At 34.3% G+C, this 23,073-nt stretch overlaps 1 protein-coding gene across 3 annotated transcripts in view; it reads right to left on the bottom strand.

Annotated features, from left to right (window-relative positions):
- Positions 1-6,096: 6,096 nt before the first annotated feature.
- STK17B (serine/threonine kinase 17b) overlaps positions 6,097-23,073 on the bottom strand; it is a 30,502-nt gene continuing 13,525 nt past the window's right edge. For all 3 annotated transcript variants that reach the window (XM_029934192.1, XM_029934191.1, XM_029934190.1), the window contains 6 exons: positions 20,181-20,393; positions 16,044-16,188; positions 14,135-14,261; positions 12,274-12,322; positions 10,938-11,117; positions 6,097-9,263 (listed from right to left, as the gene is read on the bottom strand). In XM_029934192.1, coding sequence (XP_029790052.1) covers positions 8,981-9,263; positions 10,938-11,117; positions 12,274-12,322; positions 14,135-14,261; positions 16,044-16,188; positions 20,181-20,393 — 997 coding nt within the window. In that variant the 3' untranslated portion in view covers positions 6,097-8,980. The remainder of the gene's footprint in view (positions 9,264-10,937; positions 11,118-12,273; positions 12,323-14,134; positions 14,262-16,043; positions 16,189-20,180; positions 20,394-23,073) is intronic.

The raw sequence follows: 23,073 nt of genomic DNA, 5'->3' as shown, positions 1-23,073 counted from the left end.
TTGGTGCAATTTTGATGGGGATGGCATTGAATGTGTAGATTGCTTTGGGTAGTAATGACATTTTCACAATGTTTATTCTTCCGATCCATGAACAGGGAATATTTTTCCATTTCTTGGTGTCTTCTTCGATCTCTTTTATACCAACATCTGCCCCACATGGAGTGAATTGTGTGGATCCGGCCATCTGTACAGCACCTACTTGTATAGTACAAATGGCTAACTAGGAAACACCAGTAAATTATTCATGTTTCCCTTTTCTTTTTAGCAAATACTACATTCTGTGATGCTTTGAATATTTCAATTTAGATTATTCTATCCTAACTTTGACTTTATGGTAGATTTAAAAATTTTAATCAAACAGTGTATAAATTAAAATTTTGATCCTAGCATTTTCTTATAGTTTATTGTCAAGTTGGTTTCCATAAAACACCCAGTGCTCATCCACACAATTGTCCTCCTCCAATCCTAACATTTTTTTGAGTGATACAGATTCCAATCACTTTCTCCCAGTTTTTTTTTTTTTTCATTTAATCCTGGAAAACTTAATTCAAATCTTTTGTGATAGAGAAGACACAGGCAGCATTTGAAGCCAAAGGGACTTGACTCAAATCCCCAAGTATGGTACTTAGCTAACTTTGAAAACTGCTTTAACCTTCTCTGAGTCTCGTTTCTTTACCTACAATGTGGGGATATTCAGGGTTGTTGTGAAGATTAAATGAGGCAGCATGAACAAAAGAGCCAAATATAATTTCCGAATCATAGTGGACCCTTAGCAGATTTTATTCTTCCTCATTTATTTTATGTCCTACATATCTACAGGCATATTGGCAGGTGGTATTTTTTACATAGACCCACAAGCACCCATTTTATAAACACATGCTGTAAAGACCTCCAAAATTGATACTTAGATACAATGTTGTGGGGCTATTTGTGTGTGTTGTTTGGGACACTGGAGCAAAGCCAAAGTAATTAAATCCCTTACAAATTTAGTAATATAAAAGGCCTCAGGCATTGGCCATTGTAATTATTCTATTTCTGGGGAGAAAAGAGACAGGTTTATTTGCAGTATCCCATGCTTAATCATTAGTATTAAATGAATTCAGACCAGAACTAATCAAAGAAGCAAACAGCTGATTACTGCTGTTTTGTAAAATAAAGAAGTAATTGATGTTCACAAAGGTTAAAATGGCCAAAAAGGCCTTTAAATAAATGGTTCAGCTCTTTTTCTCCCTTTATAGCTGGTTTTCAATGGTCTTTAGTCTGTAATTACTTAAATATTCATTTATTTCAGAAGCCTTTTTGTGCAAATCTCAATTAAAAAACCAATCACGTTCTTAATAAATTGGGCTAACAACTTCTTTCAAAGAAGTAACAAATAAATCACAATGTTTCATCTATAAGATTTGACTTCACATGACTATCTAGGCAATTAATTCAATTATAATCAGGAAGCCTCATAGATTTATTCATTATGATTGTGTTACAAGGAAAGGAAGAGCTCTGTTATGACTTATATGACATGGAGAATCTGTTATGCTTTATTTGTTCAATCATTCTATGCTGTAATTTTCTCCACATACATTTTGCACTTGTTTACTATTCAGTATAACTAGAGTGACTGCACATTTACAATTGTGTCTGTGTTGGTGACCCAGTTGCATTTTACTATCTCGGTAGCAATATTGGTATAATTAGCATATATCTTTCTTTTGGCTTTTCAAAGGGGTATTACAATCACTAAATTTAAATTCCAGTGGTGAGCCACAGAAGGTGGAATCTTTCCTACTAATTATAAAATAATGCCTTTTTTTGCTTATTCTGAAAGTTGACCACAGTGTAGGGTTGGCATAGCACCTAAACATGAGAGATGATTCATTTGATTCTAGCTACACTTGCACCCACCCTATTAGAGAGATTCTTTAGCAGTTTCCATAGTAGTATATTCTAAAGGAAAGGACTTAATCAATTTCAATAAAACGGAAGATCTGTTTGTTTCCTATAAGTAAAACATTTACTATTGCTTATAAAAAGATAGAAAATTGTGTGTGTGTGTGTGTGTGTGTGTGTGTGTGTGTGGTGAGGAAACTATATGGGAAAATGTTAGAACTTCTCTATTCTTATAGAAAAGCTTTGATAAATAAGTAAATAAAGAAGAAGCAAGAAGATATGGAAAGGCCCATGATGCTTGATTTTATGTGTCAACTTGATAGGGCTAAGGGAAGCACAGATAGCTGGTAAAACATTATTTTTGAGTGTGTCTGTCAGGGTGTTTCTGGGAGAGATTAGCATTTGAATTGAGTGAGTAAAGATCACCCTTCCCAAAGCAGGTGGGCGTCATCCAATTAGTTGAGGACCTGAATAGAAAAAAACATTGGCATAGAAATGGAACATTCTCTCTCTTTGCTTGAGCTGGGACATCCATCTTCTCCTGCCCTCAACATCAACACTTATGGTTTTTGGCCTTCAAATTTGGGCTAAGATTTACATCACCAGCTTTCCTGGTTCTGCGGCTTACAGACAGCAGGTCAAAGAACTTCTCAGCCCCCATAAGCAGGAGCACCATTTCCTAAAATGAGTATCTTATATATTTCCACATATCCATGGATATCCTATCCTACACCTAATACAAGGCTTTTGTTTTTACTTGTGGAAAACATACAAATGAATTGATCGAGATGAAGAAGCAGTGAGAACACAGTCTCCTCATGCTAGAAGCCAAGGCATGGCCAAACTGAATCCCCAGCAAAAAGCCATGCCATTGACTATCAAGGAAACATCATCAAAATGTTGAGAGCTCAAGAGAATCAGAGTGTGTTGGTATCAGAATCTAAAGGTTATTGCTAATTAAAGTGTGAAGCTTAAGGTACTACAAAGAATACTGAAAATGGTCTCATTTAGATAAAAAATTAGGAGTCTGTCCTTCTCAGACTCTTCTCCAACTCTTGTGAACTGATTCTTACAAAGTTAACTTGAATTCTATTCCTGAATAAGCCAGATATTTAGACATTCTTGGACTGTATTGAATAGCATCTGGTACAGTGCTTTCCAAGTATGTGTCTATGGATACCATCCAGAGATACATTAACATGATCAAGGTAATTATAGCACACACTACACACTAGGTTCCCAGAGTAAATTAAAGCCTCTAGGGAATCCTGCAGTATGAATGCATGTTTAGCACTGTTGAACTGGTGTTTCTAAAACCCAGTTGGGTATATACGCTTGCTTGCTTTGCCACAGACCCAATGACATTATGAGGAATTTGAGTTTAGAAAATACTGACGATTGTGTCAGTTAAAATGCTTTCAGCTGTAGGGCGCCTGGGTGGCTCAGCTGTTTGGGCATCTGACTTTTGATTTAGGCTCAGGCTGTGATCTCACTGTTCATGGGATTGAGCCTTGTCAGACGTGGGATTCTCTCCCCCTCTCCCCTGCTCATGTGTCCACTTACTCGCTCATTCTCTCTCTCAAAGTAAATATACTAAAAAAAAAAAAAAATGCTTTCAGCTGCAAGTAACAGAAAACCAAAAACAGAGTGGCTTAACCAAATAGGACATTTATAAAAATCACAAACTGAAAAGCTGAGAAGGAAATGACTGTTGCTGTTACTTCAGTGGCTTCAGGGGAACAATAATGTCAGGGCCAGTATCTTCAGGATTCCCTTGTCCCTTCATTCATAATTACAAAATGGTGGAAACGGTTCTCATCCAAGATGGCAGAGAAGCTGGGACTATCAGCATTTCTTGCTTTCATCCCCAAATCAAAAGATTTCAGAAACCACCCAGCAGACTTCTAGTTCAGCCCTTGCTCCAAGTGAGCTGGATAGGTTCTGTAATGGAGCTATATATAGATTCTGTAATGGAGCTAGGCAATTGAGAAAGAAACTGGTTGTGGCTGGTGGGCTTGAGTTGTCAGCACAGAGCCCAACACAGGGCTTGAACTCATGAACTGGGAGATCATGACCTGAACCAAAGATGGACATTCAATCAACTGAGCCACCCAAGTGCCCCAAACCTACAGTATTTAATAACTGGCCCTTTATAGAAAAAGTTTGCTGATCTCTTTCTAGATGATCTAAACAATCTAGATCTAGATGAAAGAATACCAGTAAGAACCAAGAGAAAATAAGTATAAGATATGTAAAAAGATTTTATTGATAGGGACACCTGGATGGCTCAGTCGGTTAAACACCTGACTTCAGCTCAGGTCATGATCTCACAATTCCTGGGTTAGAGTCCTGCATGGGGATCTGTGCTGACAGCTCAGAGCCTGGAGCCTGCTTCAGATTTTGTGTCTCCCTCTCTCTCTGCCCTCCCCCAGTTACACTCTGTCTCTCTCTCAAAAATAAATGCTAAAAAATAAAAAAAAAAACTGATAGAAATTAATGATGATTGGAAGAGGTGATGTAAGGAAACAAAATGTTTATAATGACAGCTAGAGATATCCAGTTGTGATGTGTGAGTAAATAGTGCTACGTTAACTGAGAGAGGTGACAGGAAGCCACGAAGTTTGGGTGAGGAGGTGATACAGCAAGGGAGTATATGATCATGATTTTACTTAGAGCTATTTTACACTTGAGTATTCTTACATCCAAATAAAGATAATATGTAGGACTTCAGTGTCCAGGAGGAAAAAGGGGTCTAAAGAGAAAAGTTTGGGAATGCCACTGTGTCAGAAATAGAAAACATGGAGCCTTAAAAGAAACCGCTCACAATTTAAAAAGTTCCAACACATTGATTGTTCCTTCCTACCAATTAAGGAAGGAAACTAAGTTCCTTAGAACTCAGTTAAGACTCTGCACACTATTTCTCTATTGTCAATTTCATACTTTTTATGTGGTGATTTTAGCATGTAGAGTTGACCCTCTTTATTCATGAACTCCATATATGTGAACTTACATGCTAAACATTCTTGCATACATACTTACTAAAATGTATTTGTAACCGCAAAATTAACATGCACAGTGCTTTCACAATCATTTGGAGACATGATGAAAGTGGTAAAACATTTGAGACGCCTGACACACATGTTCCCGACTTAGGTTGAGCAAAGTGATGCTCTGTCTTATATCAACTCTCAAACTGTAAGACAGATGTCTATTTTGTAGTCTATTTAGTGTCAGGCTTTCTGCAATTTTGGGCGTTTTGTTGGTATTTTAAAAGTCCCAAACCACAATTTTGAAGTGCTCTGTAGTCATGTTCCTAAGCACAGGGCTGTAATGTACCTTATGGAGAAAACATGTGTTATTAGATTAGCTTCATTCAGACATGAGTTATAGTGCCGCTGGCGTGAAGTCAATGTTAACGAATCAACAATATATATTAAGTAAGATCCCTTTGAATAAAAACCTACATAAAACAAGGTATGCACTAAGGAAAGATAGTATATACAGAAGCTTGTAGGAGCCTCACCCTGTATTTCCTCTAGCAAGGTTTTAGTATTCACTGTTTGTGGAAACTTTATAGAATTGTAGTAAGTAATGTGATTGTACTTTAGTACATCATCAGATTACAAATTTCTTAAAGAATCCCTTATTCATATTTTTAAAAAACTCAATTTATTTAAACTAAAAACAAAAACACAACAGAAACAGTTCACCCATTTCTGGGAAAATAAAAATCCCTTATTCATCCTTATGCAACATGTAGTACACTGCCATTTATTAACATTTTCTGAAAGTATCTAGTTATTACCAGAAAATAGATTTGTTTTCAAATTTAAGTGGCTTTTTAACAGACAGGATCTAATAAACATATATGTACTGGAAAGGAGTTGAAAAATAACATGTGTCAAGGCTAGGAGCTCCAGGCAAGGAATTTTGCTTAACAAACTCAGAAATGCTTTAAAGCCAAAGACAATCACAAATGTAAAAAAGCACTGTTTAATTTTTAACCAAAAGGGTCATTAGGTTGATATAATAAGTTTTTGTTTGTTTGTTTTTTACTGAAGTATTTATAATGTCAGTCAGTATGCTTAAGCAACATAGTTATTTAATGAAAGTTAAGATGGGGCAGTTGTAATTTGTGTGAAATTTACAATTAGAATTTAAAGTTCTTTAAAGTCTTATAAAATTCTAATCTGATAATAATTCTTCAAATTGGAAGTCATATAGCTTAATTTTAATACAATTTGAAATTAAAGAACAATTGTTTACACAACAAATAAAGACAATTTTCCAAGACAGATACAAAAATGTAATTCAAAAATAAACAGAAGAAATGTAAACAGTTATAAGGTATCAACTTATAAATGTTGTTTAGAGCAAAGCTATTCAAAGTATGGTCCATGAGCTCTTAGCAACCCATCCCAAGTGAAAGAAAGAACTTGTGCCAGAATAAAATGAACTATATCATTAATCAGCTGACTTCTTATAACAAGACTTTCTTTAAAGGAAGCAATGTTTTGATGTACCTTCTGGGACAGGGGCCTAATCTCATTAGAAACTGCAGAACACATACTGCTTTCTTCTTTAAAGTGCCACTATAATTTTATTGCTCAGAGTTAACTTGACCGTGGGGACAAAATTAAAATGACAATTATAACTGTTCATTTACTACACTTTATTATTTAATCCTATCTGTCCAAAAACCAAAGTTATTAAACTTTATAAACACATTGCAATTTAACATTAATTTTCAGATGTATTTAAGTATTGCTGACATTTGTTCACCTCAAAGGGACTAAGATTCCTGCTTTCATGAGACACATCATCTACTTTTGACATTTTTTTTCAATCTTGGGAGAAAAAGAATAAGAATTGAGTCATTTGTTAACAAGTTCTCCCTAATTACTGGTTTAGTTTATTTTCACATTTCAAATAGTGAAAATATTTAAATTCACCTTTATGAAAAAACTGAATTTTTATGCTGTTTGTGCAACTCCTAGTTGCTTTTTTGTAATAAAAATTGTTAGCAAAAAAGGTACAGAAATTTATAACTCTGTATTCTATTAACTAAGGGGCAGCAGATGAACTGCTTTAAGATTCTTCAAATTAAAAGAAAGCTGGTGTAAAGTATTTTTTAAGAATCAGTTTATAATTTAAAATATAAATTCTTTTATTTTTAATTTTTGCTATGGCATAATTCCTCTCAAAATTTAAAAATAAAATATGATCTTTTGCAAAAAGCCTCTTTTTGAATGGCTAGCTAAATTTTACCTGAATTAGCTTAATATGGAAGGCAAATAACTGGATAATCAACAATTTAGAAAAACTCATCAGTTTTAGATATAGAAGAGCCCAATTTTGCTTCTGCAATGGCTAGTTTATTGAACCAACTTGTTAAAAAATTTAAATGTGTATTTACATGTCCATAAGAAGAGAGCTCCTTTGGCACCTGAGTTGAACACAATATAGTAGAGGAAAGGATCTCTAAAAGAAAGTTGTCAAAAGACTATATATTTTATCTATCTATACATAAATACATATACCTATACATATACACATATACACACACAAGTAGAAATAACTCTTCCTTTAAGGCATGCTAAAGATTTAAAAGGAATTCACCATTTAGTCAAATAAAGTGAACTGATGGCTACTGAAAATAGTTTTAAGTTATTTGGAGTCTCATCAAATTTCAGAAAGTTAGATTACAGTAATATGTAATTCAAGGGGGGAAAACTCAAGATTTTTTTTGTCAAAATATAATTTCATTTGAGATAGTAACATGGTCAGGAGGTAATTATCCTAACATGATAATATAACAGAATTTTTAATAGAAACCAGGTGCAAAATCATCAAAGATAACCATAAAAGGAGTAAATTTCCCTTTATTAGCACTAAACAGTCACCAGCCACCCTGCTGTCCTTAGACTCTTACTTGCATTAGTTCCAGCAAAGGACCATTCTAAGGCCATCCTGCAGATGGCCCTCTGCTGAGCCTCCTCAGTCACTGGAATTTTCCATAAGAAATTTAGAAGAGCATAATGTCATTCCATTTTATGACCACACCCACCTTGCTGTTGTGGACTCTGGCACTTTGTTAACAGTCTAATCTTACTGGTACTGTGATATTTTTTAATGTATACTTTTAGAACTCTGAATGACTGGGCTTATATCCTGAGACTTAGAAAATACCTATAATTCTGTAAGTTGCCAAAATAAGTCAGCATTTTCTTCTACACTCAATTAATAAATATGTTTGGCCACCCAAAATAGAGACATTCAGTCTTACTTAAGTATCTTCTACTCCAGAAATTCTAGAAGATGAAAATCCTCCACACTTGTATACCATCTAAGTCTCTATTTCTCAGTCTTATTAAATCTGAAGTATGTTGAGAGAGAGCAAAAGATATTTGAGTTAAAAAAATGATACCATGCTGGAGTTTTTTGTTGTTGTTTTGTTTTTCACTCCCACTTGTACAGAATATCCCTAATTGGGTTTCTAATTTCCCTCTTTTCTCTTGTTAAAAGACCTGTCTCATGTAGCAGATCATATATCCTGGGATTCTTAGGCAGTTTCAAAATATTTGTGATTAAAATATTTTCAAATATAAAATATCCCACATCTATAAAAATAGTTAATATTCTTACTTAAATCTGACACTGTTATCCTAATAAAATTTTGTCAGTAGAGGCATGTATAGAACTTACCTTATAGAACCTACTGAATTCAAATGTCTTCACTTTGTTCAGTTTTATATCAACTATACTATAACCCAAATCACTGTTTTCCTCATCTGTAAAATATTTTGATAAACCCATTTGAACTTGAATTCTTCAATTAACATGTAAACTCACATGCATAGCTTTATTTTTGTCATATTTAAGTATTTTCTTCTCTCAAGAGTTAATATCTCAGAACAGGAAATGAAATTATGCTTACTACTAGTAATTTAGCCTTAAAACACTTCCCTAAACTCTTCCACGCAAAAGTGCATTTACAATATAAACATGCCATAAATGAACCTATAAGCCACAATCTCACATTGGAGTAGATTTCAAATTCCAAATACAGTCCAATAAGCCAAAGAGACAAGTGCTAACACAGCAAATCTGAAACAAGTTCATGGGGATTGGGCAATGAGTCATCAAAGCGAAATCTTTTGGAAACCATACTGCTATCCTCTGGAATATTCTCTTTGTCTTCTCGATCACTACAGGTTCCATTACAAGAGGATTTAGAAGTTTTGTCTTCAGAGGACCTTAATGAATGATCCTGACTTTGCGAGGAAGTGGAAGTTTCTTCAGGGTGAAATAAGTTTCCAAAGTCCCACTGCTGTAGCCAAGAATGAGACAGGCAGATTTCTGCTGTGGGTCTTTTCCTTTGAAAGAAAGCATCAAGTGAAAATGGAGAACTAAAAATCAAGTTGGAAACATCTGCAGTTTGATATACTATAGACTTATTTAATTTATTATGAAAATAACATATACTCATAGTATAGAAGGGAATAACAATACCAAAACTGGAGTTTTGACATGTACTGAAAATTCAATTCATCATGGAGCTTACAGACAAGACTAGTCAAAATCCTTGAGCACATATGTTAGCCTAACAAAATAAAAATTAGTAAAGTTGTAAAATTTCTTGGGCTAAAGACATAAAACTCTGAAGGTAAACATATGTAACTTATTATTTTGTATTCTTAAAAGCAATATTGTTAAATCTTGAAAATAAAGGTTGCTCTTGAAGGATGCTTATCTAATATTTTGAGTTTTTATGTTCTACTTTCTCTTTTGAAAATAATATGGTCAAATGTCATAATATTTCAGAAGTTAGGAAAATACCTATCTATAGTCAGAACTACAACCTTAACACAATCACCATCTCCATTAGAACATGTTTTCTTAGTCTTATCTTCACTTTTTATGATCATTTTATATATATTTTTTCTGATTATAAAGAAGTTCATTTACTTACTCTAGATATTTTTATGTTCATTTTTTGATTATAAAAAATGGCTCATTTTAGAACTTTTAGAATCTAAGTTTTACTTATATTTAAGAAAATGAAAACTGCTTATAACCAGAAATAAAGTGTTTTTACTACTACTATTAAATAAGCATTTATGTCCAACATATGGCCAGTAAAAATTTGTCTGGTCTTGCATTAAGCCAATAAAATAACTAGCAAGGAGCGCCTGGGTGGCTCAGTGGATTAAGCCTCTGACTTCGGCTCAGGTCATGATCTCACGTTTGTGGGTTCAAGCCCTGCATCGGGCTCTGTGCTGATAGCTCAGAGACTGGAGCCTGCTTCCAATTCTATGTCTCCCTTTCTCTCTGCCTCTCCCTGCTCATGCTCTCTTTGTCTCAAAAATAAATAAAACATTAAAAAAATTAAAAAAAAATAACTAGCAAACCTGTGAGTTCTGATAAGAAACTAAGTCCTCCAGGAGACAGTAATGGTCAGAGATAAAAGACCTGGCAAGCAACAAAACCAGGATCCTAGCCCAAGGCATCTTAAAGTAAACGGGGCTGCTCTGGGTAAAGAAATCAGAGGTCAGCTTTTTCTTGCTCTGCTCTTAAGTTCCCAATGAGTGAACTAAGAGTCCTAAATCATGGATTCAAGGCCCTTCTTCTGCAGGTGGTCAAAGAGCATCTGCTTCTTAAACATTTGACAATCAGTGCTTTACACTTACCATATAACTATAATTACTTGACTGTAATTCACAGCAAAGTCTATCACAGCCAGTCATGTGTATTGTAAACTTTCTATTTCTAATTATTTTATGGAATTTCAGGATTTAGTAGCAGGTTGAGAGAGAAATAACACAAATCTTCTCTTCACTCCAAAATTTCCTGCTGTATGTTTTACATTTTCCATGTTTGAAGTTACAGATTTGTTATTTAATGATCTTTTATACCACCTCTCTTTCCATTTTATTTGAAGCTTGAGAGCATACTTCTAATAATTTTATACTGTTTTAGAATATATCTTTCATAATAGACTTAGAATTTATTTTGTAATAGTACTAAAACAAATTAATGTTATAACTTACTCTGGATTTTTTACCAAAAGCCTCTGGATAAAGTCTGTGGCCAGCTGTGAAACTGATGAAAACATTTCTTCTGAATAATCTACATTAACTTGAGAAATATTGAGGTATGTTTCTTGATTATCTTCTCCCACAAATGGAGATGTATGAGTTAACAGCATATAGGCTATTATGCCAATATTCCTGAAAAAAATAAGGGAGGAGAGGGGACCTTAAAACACGTGTTAATCTGAAGACATTTATATAAAGTAAAATTGATACTCAGCATATTCTTGACCTCAGAACTTGTACAGACTATAAACTGTTTTTCAAATTTCCTATATTATTAAAACCAAAATAACTGTGTTATCTCAAAGTCTACCTCATAAAAGAAGAATATAAAGGGAACGCACATGTTATATAATTATAATGTATCAAAATACAGCATGATATCTATAGTCTGCTCTTCATTCACAGAGTACACAAAGCTGCTCAAAGGGCAGCATTTCCTAAATGGTGTCCAACGACCTAGTAATGATCTGTGAGATATAAACAGAAGTTCTGTGCAAATAAAGTCTGCAAGTTTAGCAAAGCACAAAATTGGGCAGGTGGATTTTTTTCACTGCAAAACTTTTCAAAGCCTTAAATACATTCACGAGAAGTCTGAGGCTCAGGAGCCAGAAAAAGACAACACATACAGTACATGTTTCCCACTTATTTAGCCACAGGACCATTCTTCCTTGGCAAGCCCATTACAGTTCCATGGAACATAGGGAACAAGTCTGAACTCTTCCACTTGGCCTATGGAGTCAGACCCTCACCATGATCCCAACTAAAATTCCAGTATCAATTCCAGTTCTACTCACTATGACATCTGATATTCAAAATATGATTTTGCTTGCCACAGAAACTCACAATGCCCTAGAGATATATTCCCCTAAAACTAAACTTCTGTATGAACCTGACCTCATTTTCTGCATAGCAAATGCCTTCCCTGTTCTTCTAGACCTAGATTAGGTATCTTCCATCTGGTGCTTGTCTGCTGTTTCCTCCATGCTTATTAAGTATTTTACCTTATTACAGAAAGTTATCACACAATACTGCAACTATTTTGGCTTTTTATTAGACCAACTCTTCCTTCAGGAAAGGGATATTCTTATTTATTTCTGGACCTCTGATTCAGAGTCAAAGTACTACTTAAAAAGAATATATAGGTAAATGTCTTCTTGTGGCATAGTAATAATACTTGAAAAAAATCTTTTATAGAAAGCCTTAATACTTACATTTGGAATCAAAGAAACCCAAAACATATCCTACCAAACTTTTAATGAAAGCATGTAGGTAACTAACAAAATCTTACCACATATCTGTTGCTGTGGTAATAGGATCATAGTTCAGGATTTCTGGAGCTGAAAGCAAAGATAAAATTGAAATTCAATACTGACAAATTTAAAAACATGAACATTATTTTAAAATAAATTAAAACTAGTTTAATTTTAAAGAACTAATGATATAAAATTGATAGAAATTTAGCATAGTACTAATTATCCTGTGGGGCACCTGGGAGGCTCAGTCAGATAAGCTTCTGACTTAGGCTAGGGTCATGATCTCACAGTTTGTGAGTTTGAGTCCCGTGTCAGGCCTTGTGCTATCAGCTTGGAGCCTGGAGCCCGCTTTGGATTCTGTGTCTGTCTCTCTGCCCCTTCCCTGCTTGTTCTGTGTCTCTGTCTCTTTCAAAAATAAATAAACATTTAAAAAGATTTTTTTAATTATCCTGTGATCAGGCATTTAAACATATCTAGTGATGAGCAAATTATATACTCAGATAGTTCAAAAGCACAAATAATATTCTTAGAATAACCAGTAGCTATGGAGGATTTTTTTAATCATTAAAATTAATCTCAGGAAAAACAGTAATGAAGAGATAAAATTTTAGATGCTGGAATCTTTTTAAAAACTTTAGTTTGATTACTTTGTTAAGAATTTGTGTTATTTTATTATACTGATTTAAGTTTTTCTTTTCAGAGTAAAGAGAATCATATATTTGTAACACTATGAGTAAATTATGCTTTCTAGAAGTGCTTTAAATTTTCAAGTAGATTAAATAGCCCTCTTAGACTATCAAAAACCAAATTTCCTATACAATTAACTTCCCATTATCTCCTTCCCTGCCAACTTTTTAAGTGCAAAATAAATTCTCTATATCTTGTGAACATTATATAAATTTCAAATTAGTAGAGTCCAGACTAGGATTTATGGTTGAATAATAACTTTGTTTCACAAAAATCATTTCCTAAAGCCCAATATTTTTACTAATGAAAACTTTGAGTCATACATACTTGTCAATCTCTGTCCTACACATACTTCTGTGAGCTGTGTTACCTATAATTACAATAATTTATTCTAGGACACTATAGCCCTGATTAGCATTCAAAAGTAAGTAATTTGCTTTGTTTTCATTTTAGGAAAGGCAGCTGCCTTGCTGAGTAGCACCTGTTCTATGTAGTTGTATCTTTTCATTACTTGCATGGGGGTATCAATATAAGCAACAACCAAAAAAGTGCAAAAAAATGCATTTTATAAATTAAAATATTGTAAATTTATGTGCTGCCTAATAGAACTTAAATTTTTTTCATCCGCATGACTTTATTTGTTGATATAGTACATCCCCAGATTATCTAAATAGGATCTTATTTTGTATCCTTTTTCTTCAAAATCCTCCTTTTACAACCCTAGGCAAAAACCTCACATTTTTAAGCAGTAGCAACAAAAATCAAGCAGTCCTGCTAAAAATTCTTACAAAACTGAAGACAATGTATATTGTAAACAGCTTCAGAGTTGGGACCAGGACAGAAGTAGAAATGACATCTATCCAACAGCCAGGCTTCAAAGATTATAATGACTGGGCCACGTGACTCCCTGTTTTCCTTTTTTCCATTTTCTCCTGTCCCTTAACTTCCCCTTCACCCATTTTATGAAATAAGCAGTTACACACAAACATTAACTTTTGAACTTACATGTCCAATGTCATGTGAATTGCTGTGAATGTCTTAATAGTCCTACATCCACTTAAGTTCATTTAAATGTGTCATAACCAAATTTCAATGCATTAAAATACCGGGATCAAATATATCCTAGAATTACATGCTCTAAAATATGGTTTTATAGAGGTATCATTTAGTTGATACATTTCAAAATGGTGTAGAAAATAAAATTCTTACCTAAGTATTCTGGCGTTCCCATAATTTCCCGAAGTTCACATGTGTTCCCTATTTTTCGAGACATTCCAAAATCTACAATTTTTATATCTCCAAGAGGGTATATGCTGCTTAATAATATATTCTGTGGCTAAATAAAGTACAATAAAAATTGGTAAGTAATATACAACAATAAAAGAATACTAGTCTCAGATAGGAGGTAAATTAAATGTTTAGCTATTACGCACTTCATTGAGTCATTTACCAAACATCTACTGAACTACTAGTTAGGAAAAGCTTTACACTCAATAATAAATAAAGTTAAAATTATACTCAAAGGATGAAAAAAGAAGTTAGATGAATATACAGATTGATTGATTATGAGATATATTTAATAATAAGACAAGGCTACTTAATTCTGCCTATTATAAAGTCTAAGAACTTTTGCTGTAGAGACAATATTTAAGCTGAACCTTACAGGATAAACAGAAATATTCCAGTTAGAAAGGCACTCTAGGGAACAGCATGAAAGAGAATATGAAGAAATAAAAAATGTATATATTTACAGAAACAGAAAATGGTTCAGTATGATGGTTCTGGGTCTGTTGCCAGGTTTATAGCTTAGACAGTAAGATCTATGGATGCATGGGAAGTGTCATTCATTGCTTCCCAGAAGCAAGTGACTTTGCTGAGGTCTATTACAAAATTCCTTGCCATTGTCATAACCATTATAGTTGCCAAGCTGCTGCTCCCAAAGTCTGTGAGAAGAATCCTAAGTCTAACTTCGGGAAAACCCCATGCTTACTATTAAATCACAGAGACATTGAAGGAGAAGAGATAAGGGTAATTAGATCTACTGTTGTCAACCACAGACTTTAGGATATACAAAGCCAGATTTATTTGCCATCTCCAACTTCAAGTGCTGTGTGGTGTTATGTGATCCACTTAGTTTATCATTAGCTGGAGAAAGACCCAACAGGAAGTTTGAGGGGGGCGGGGCATGATCCTCCTATGTACCATACTGTTATTTTTCCAATATCTTACTGGTAGAAGACATAGCAGGGCTGCTAGGTAGCTCATACCAAGCTACCCTTTTTCCACAGGGGGGCCCAACATAGAAAAACAGATTTTTTTTCTTTTGAAAATGGGTAAGAAAAAGAAAGTCTAGTTTAAGACATATAAATTTTTAAGTTTCTACAAGATACCCAAATGGTACCTAAACTGCAGTTGGATAAAATAATTTGGAATTTAGGAGAGAAGCCTGAGCTATAGGTAAGAGAACTAGGAATCATCACTCTTGTGAAAGTGATAGTGAAGGACAAAGGATCATGCAACAGGGAGACAATATAGGAAAAGAAGAATCAAATGTTCAAAAAATAACAGACAGATTGATTGAGATTTGGGGTGGCTGTGGAGGAAGGATAAAGAGAACAGATAACAACATTAGAGTTTGAAGTGGTATTTCAGGGCGTCAGTAAGAGAACGGAATGGTCTGGGGGCAAAAAAAGGAGGGGCCAAAAGACTAAATGTCTCAAGGGGAAAAAGAATGAATATAATGGGAGCAAAGAAATGAGAACTAGAAGGAAGTTATCTTCAGATATGGAGATTAGACTATTTTAGAGATGGGCCAGTTTTACAAGATGAGAAAATCCAGGATGTAAGAGTGGGATGGGGTACAATGATTGAAGGTTTAGGACCTGAAGGAATGATGGTTTCTAAGACCCCAGTGATTAATCTGATCGCTCACACATGCGGTCCTCTCCTCTCTGCCAATACAACATTAAGTCCAGTAGCACACATGCACAAGAGCGCACCCACTGTGGTACAAGGAGCATAATCTGACTGTTGCTTCCTAGCAATACCAGCTTGCAATTATGCATCCCAAGAGCAGAAGGAAAAAAGATGTGTTACTTAAAATCATATAGTACACTACCTTTAAATCAAGATGTACAATGTTATTCTCATGTAGATAACATACTCCTTCAAGTATTTGTTTAATGAGTCTGATAATGTCATTTTCAGAAACCATTTCAGCCAGCTCAGGTAAACACAAGTTGAAAATTTCTCCACCTGCAGCACTGAAATAAAATTGAAATAGAAACTTGGAAAATCAGACCTAAAAACGACAATTTTTAAATGCTGTAAAACTGTTAAGTAAAAGCTATAGCTATCTAGTCCCTCTATACAGATACGTATACTTTTAATTCTCATGACAACCATGTGGGTTATTATTTCCATTTTACTGATGAAGAAATGAGTACAAAGAGGTTAAGCTACTTGTACAAGGTTGCATAGTAAACAGGGAACCAAAATCTGAATCTGAATGACATGGGTGAAAATCTGCATTCTTAACCAATACCTTTTATAGTAGCTTCACAAATCTTTTATTATTTTTAAAATAACTGAAAATCTAAACAATGTCAACAAAATCATAGAACAAAAAGGTCCCTAGGTTTGGAATCAAATGATATAAATTTAAATCTCAAATCTGCTATTTACCAGAAATATAACTGAGGATGAGTAATTTGTCTTTTCTCATCTGTAAAAGAGTCATTACTGAATGCAATAGATTTATTTTTTTAAGAGAGATACAGGGCAAGCAAAGGAGAGGGACAAAGGAGAGAGAGAGAGAGAGAGAGAGAGAGAGAGAGAGAGAGAATCCCAAGCAGGCTCCATGCCCAATGTGGAGCCCGACACAGGGCTCCATCCCATGACCCTGAGATCATGACCTCAGCCAAAATCAAGAGTTGGATGCTCAGCCAATTGAGCCACTCTGGCCCCTTAGGGTTTTTTTGAGGATTAAATCTAAAGAATGCAAAAAAAAATCTAGATGGTTATTCAAAAATTTATAAAATATATTTAAGAATATTTCAAGTAAAGTATATTCTATGTGGTAAAATGGGACAGTGTCTGACACGAAGAAGGTGTTTAGTAAAATTTTGTTGAATGAATAATGGAACAGGCAGTCATTCTTTATAGCTGCTGAAACTGAAATTCAGAAGTCTCATTGACTGACCAGAGGAAAAGGATGTCATATGTATGAGGAGCCATAAGAAGGAAAAATAACAGTGGTCAATTTGAGTCTGACACTGAAAGACACAAGACTGACCCTTTACACTGCAGATGTAATTTGTCACCAAACCATTGGTACCAACATGTGCCAGTTAGAGGCTGCAGAAATTTTGTGCTTTATACTTTACCATGTTCCAGAGATAACTCTGTAAGGAATACCTGTGAAAACTCCAATCACACTTATACTTCAACTTCCCCCAACTCTTGAAACTCAAAGAAAATTGATAAAAAAAATTAGTACCTATCTCAAGGTATCACAGTAAAGACAATCTTTAATACAAAGAGTATTAAAAAGTTAGTTTGTGGGGTGGCATAGTTCGTTGGCCATCCAACTGTTGAACTCAGCTCAGGCTATCATCTCGCTGTTCGTGGGTTTGAGCCCCACAACAGGTCTGCACTGATGGCACAGAGACTGCTTGGGATTCCATCTCTCATTCTCTCCGCCCCTCCCCTGCCTGTGCTCTATCTCTTTCAAAATAAATAAATAAACTTAAAAAACTTAAAAAATAAAATAAAAAGTAAGTTTGCTGTATAATTTATCATTATACAAGTGACCTCCGAAACAAGGCATAGGAAGATAATATTAGGAATTCATGTTCACCTACAAAAGAAATAAATTAGTCTTTATGAACACTTACATAGAGACTACCCTTGGTGGTCCCTTAGTCTGCAGGTCAGATGTTTACCTGTCACAGCCCTGCTCAAAATCTTCTAAAGGGAGAAGGACTCCCCAGGCCAGGTGCCGGTGACACCCTCACTCCTTCCCTTTCTGGTGACATTGTCTAGTTTTAATGAAGCAAACCTTCTCAAAACAAAAACTGGTCTAAATATTCCTTTAACAATACTACAGATAATATTACTGCATTGCTAATGATTATAATGCAATCATAAGCAAATAAGAAAATGAAGAGATGATACTTTAGATTCTCAGAATGAGTTGTTTACTTAACAAGATATATCTGATGACAAACCAGACCAGATAATTTGGAATATAAAAAAACTGTATAAAATATGGATTTATACCCACAATTAAGATTTAAAAAATACTAGAAAGATCTGAATTCTTCATACATACAGGATATAAATAGCTTAAGAAATTCATTCTTGAATACTATTTATGTAGCAACATTTTACACTACATTCACTAAAGTTAATTCAATAGATAAAATCCTCCATTAATTCTAAAATTATGGAAAATGTACATAGTATTCAATCTTTTTAAAAAATATTTTTAATGCTTATTTGAGAGACAGAGAGCATGAGCAAAGGAGGGACAGAGAGAGACACACACACACAGAAGCCAAAGCGGGCTCCAGGCTCTGAGCTGTCCGCACAGAGCCCAATGCAGGGTTCAAACCCATGAACCGTGAGATCATGACCTGAGCTGAAGTCAGATGCTTAACTGACTGAGCCACCGAGGCGCTCCCATAGTATTCATTCTTAAATAAACTATTTGTCAGTTTAACATTTTGCAAAATATGCATTTTCATATTTATAAGTTGATTCTAGGGAATCCACTTTCGTGTTACAAAAATATATTGATTTTTTACAAATATATAAACAAACTTCTTCATCCTTAAAATGCCTGAATACTAAAATTAGGCTATATTACTTTTGTTTTTTATTTTTTTATTTGAGAGAGAGAGAGAGAGAGAAAGCACAAGTGGGAGAGAAAGGCAGAGGAAGACAGAGAGACAGAGAGAGAGACAGAGAGAGAGAGAGAGAGAGACAGAGAATCTTACGCAGGCTCCATGCTCAGCACAGAGCCTGATATAGGGCTCGATCCCATGACCCTGGGATCATACATGACCTGAGTCAAAATCAAGAGTTAGAAGCTCAATGGACTGAGCCACCCAGGATACATAATATACTTCTAAATTCAAAAAGACAACGATGCAGGTTAACCACTAAAAAGAATTACTGTATTTAGAATGCATTTTTTTCTAAAGTAAATACTAATCACTTTAGTTTACTATAAAATGGATTTCTTTTATAAAAATTATCAGACCCTAAACCATATTAAACATAAATTTAGCTAATCTCTTCCAATTGTTGTGGATGTTCAAACACATTTTATTTACATATAATAAATGTGTCAAACTGTCACTCATAAAGGTACTATTTTAGAGTCACATGTGAATATACTGATAAACAAGCCAGTTGGTTTAACCGTGCTCTCTACCTGATGCTTAACATGATGAATCCCTGAATATTTAGGTGTTTTCAGCTTTTCACTGACTTGTGGTAAGAGATACATTTTATTTCTTATTGCTACAATTCCTAACAGTTTTTCACAAGTTACACAATACTATATAAATGTGTTTCTTTAACAATGTGACAGGCATATCTTTACCTTCATGCAAATTGACCCTTCTATTCTCCATGAGTCATTTCCTAGAATGTGTTTTACAAATAGATGGATAAAATATATAAATGATTTCAATTGTATTTATCTATCATATAGTTCTGCACAAAAACTCACCAGCTTTCCATATTAGCAAGGAAAGTATACTTATTTCACCCCATTCCCCAAACACTGTGTTGTCGTTTGGGTTTTGTGTGTGTGCTGTTTAATTCATTTTTGTGTTTTTGTGAAAATATCCAAATATACACTATGTCTCTCTAATATTTTATCAACAGTAATCTTTACAAGTTCTTTTTTTCCTAAACGTTTATTTTGAGAGAGAGAGAAAGCACGTGTGTGTGTGTGTGCAAGCAGGGAAGGAAGAGAGACACGGTAAGAGAGAATCCCAAGCAGGCTCCATTTTGTCAGCGCAGAGTCCAGCACAGGGCTCGATCTCACAAGTCCTGAGATCATGACCTGGGCCCAAATTAAAGGCTGGACACGTAACAGACTGAGCCACCCAGATGCTCCAAAATCTTTGTAAATTGTTGTCATTCTTTTATCATTCTTGTTCTTAACATTTCAAGTCACCTTATCTCACCAATTAAAATAAGTACAATAAATTTATTTAAATTTATTACAGTATATACTTACTACTCCAATATCAAAATGATCTCACTGGTATTTTCATAGACTTCGTGAAGATTAATTACATGAGGACAAGATTTTGCCAATTCAAGTACGGCAATCTCGTGTAGAATCTCTGCTCGACAATCCTGTCCTCTTCTTCTCTTTTTCAGGAACTTTGCAGCATATTCTTGGCCAGTAGATTTTGATATACACTGTCGAACCACAGCAAATTTTCCTCTGGGGGAAAAATGAGGACAGTCAATTTTAACTTTTCCAAAAAGAACCATATTAGCATAACACAGTTAAAGCTCTAACTTAAAATTAATCCTTTCAAACAACTATACAATTAGTTGAATCAAATACTACATGTACTTTTATGAAATTTATATTATTATCACATAAAAATGAAAAATGGTAAATGTAACAGGATAAGACAGAATTGTATTTATTCATCACTGTTAATATAATATATTATCATTGTAGGGGGATCTCATTTACATACCAATTCCATACAATACACTTGATATAAACATTTGTGTTTAAATATCATAACAATCCTATATAATAAATGATATTCTGTTTTACAGAGCCCAGAGAGGTCTATTTCCAAAGACTACCTTTAAAAGGGTACCACGCTAATCTCTAATCAAAACAGCTTCCTTCAAATTCCTAAAAAATTAAAATGAAAGCAAAAATGGATATTGGACATTTAATTGTATTAGTATAATTGCTTTGCCTTTCAACACCACATTTAACAATCTTTGAAGCTTTCTATCACTAATTTAGTAGTTGTTTTTCCAGTAAATCTCACAGTATTGGCCAGTGTCCTACGAAGCCTGTTATAGATATCAGAGGTATATGTGTCCTATGGAGAGTATCCAGAGACACTTCACAATCAACTAAGAAAATCAATAGTTATCAATAGCTAAGTACAAATACATCCATTAAGGTCATATTTATCAGTTTAGGATAAGTAGGTGTTTAGGCCTCTCCAACAGAAGTGCTTAGCATCTCAGTCAAAATTTAAAAAGACAATGACAAATATGTATTCTAAGCCTACAGTGGCCCAAAATCTAATTTCCCAAAGACCTGGAGCTATTTTGAATAAGACTATCTTAAGAAACTAATAAAGGCTGACTGCCTACCTAGGAAAATGTACTTATGCCCTTAAAAAGAAAGTTTTACATACAATTCCAGAGGGTTTCAGATTTCAAAGCCCATCTATCAACCTTCTAAACTTGGGTCCCAGTATCCTAAGGCTCAAACTAACAAATGAAGTATAAATAAAGGATCTTCAGAGAAGGACTTTTGTTCCCTAACTCTTCTTTCTCCAATTTGACTTCTAACATGCACTTTAGCAAGGAAAACCTGATATTTGGGGTTGGGCAGTAGAGTGAGGGGGGACAAAATAAATTGCTTGTTATTTTACTTGCTAGTCTCAAGGGTCAGGATGTCTAAGATTCCTACTCTTTATTTTCCGAATTTCTTCAAAATCAGTGCCAGTGAAAAGGATGGGAAACCAAGATGTAAAAGTATGCTACAATGTCAAAAAAAAAAAAAAAAAAAGTGACCAAGCTCTAATTTGACTCTTCTACATTTATCAAAACATACATCAACTCAATAAATTTTGTATGCACAAACCTGATTCTTGGAAAGAACCTTTATTTAAGACTTGGCATGTTTAATTTAAACTAAGGCATTTCTCACTGTATGCAAAAGCAATACAAATCAATGAATTTCAGTGAGCACAGAAAAAGGTCATCAGTCTTTACTTTGTATTCAAACCATCTGTATTTATATATTTTATACTGAATAAATCAAGTCAAACTAAGATTAAATGACTCACGATGGTCATATATGGAACTGGACTGCCAGAATTAAACTATGGAATGTGAATTCCTCGCTTTCTCTTCTAATCACTACAAAATAATTCCTCCCTTTAAGATACTTTTTTTTTAAGAAGTGCAACTCACTGCTGTCAATTCTCACTTAGATTTAGAAGTGAAAATGTGTCTAAAACAGAAAGTAAATTCTGAGTTTTATACAGAAATTCACCTTGTAAAACTAAGTAAACAGAAACTAGTTCGCCAAGAAAATTGTCCATCTGAAAAAAAAATAGTTTATACTACGAACTGTGACAATTAAGTTTTGCTGTAATTTTGTAACTACATCTGTAAGCCAGAATTTTCTCAGGAACAAAGAGCAAAATTAACTTGTAGCATTTTTTAATCTAATTGTTTCATGTATTCTTAGAAGGCTTTCTTAAACAAATCCAGTACAAAGGTGACTAAATGATACTGGTAATTATTTACCTGTCAGTGCCTATCACTAAGTAAAAGTCCCATGTGGGCAGAGACCCTGTCTGTCTTAATTACTACAGTGTATAAACTCTACACTTCCGCTAACACATAACAGGAACTGAAATATCTGTTGAATGAACGCAAGAGTTATGCATCTACTATAATACCACATACTATGCTATTGTATTTTATATCCTGTACTGTATATTTTTAAAGCTTACTTGAGTTTCCAATAATATTTTACATACATATTCATTTATATGCTGTTAAAGAAGGTAAATATTCTTTTTTTTTTTTGCTGTTTCTGTTGTATTTTATTTAGTTACATCATACTCATTATCACATGCACATGTCTTTTTATTTTCTCCATATTTTATTGTCAAATTGTTTTCCATACAACACCCAGTGCTCTTCCCCATAAGTGCCCTCCACCATCACCACCACCTCTTTTCCCCCCTCCCCCTTCCCCCTCAACCCTCAGTTCATTCTCAGCATTCAATAGTCTCTCAAGTTTTGCATCCCTCTCTCTCCCCAACTCTCTCTCCCTCCTCCGTTCCCCCTGGTTCTCCATTAGGTCTCTCTTGTTTTCCTGCTAGACCTATGAGTGCAAACATATG

Source organism: Suricata suricatta, chromosome 3, assembly GCF_006229205.1.
Source record: "Suricata suricatta isolate VVHF042 chromosome 3, meerkat_22Aug2017_6uvM2_HiC, whole genome shotgun sequence".
Classification (NCBI taxonomy): Eukaryota; Metazoa; Chordata; class Mammalia; order Carnivora; family Herpestidae; genus Suricata; species Suricata suricatta.
This window is presented reverse-complemented; position numbering and strand designations above follow the sequence as displayed.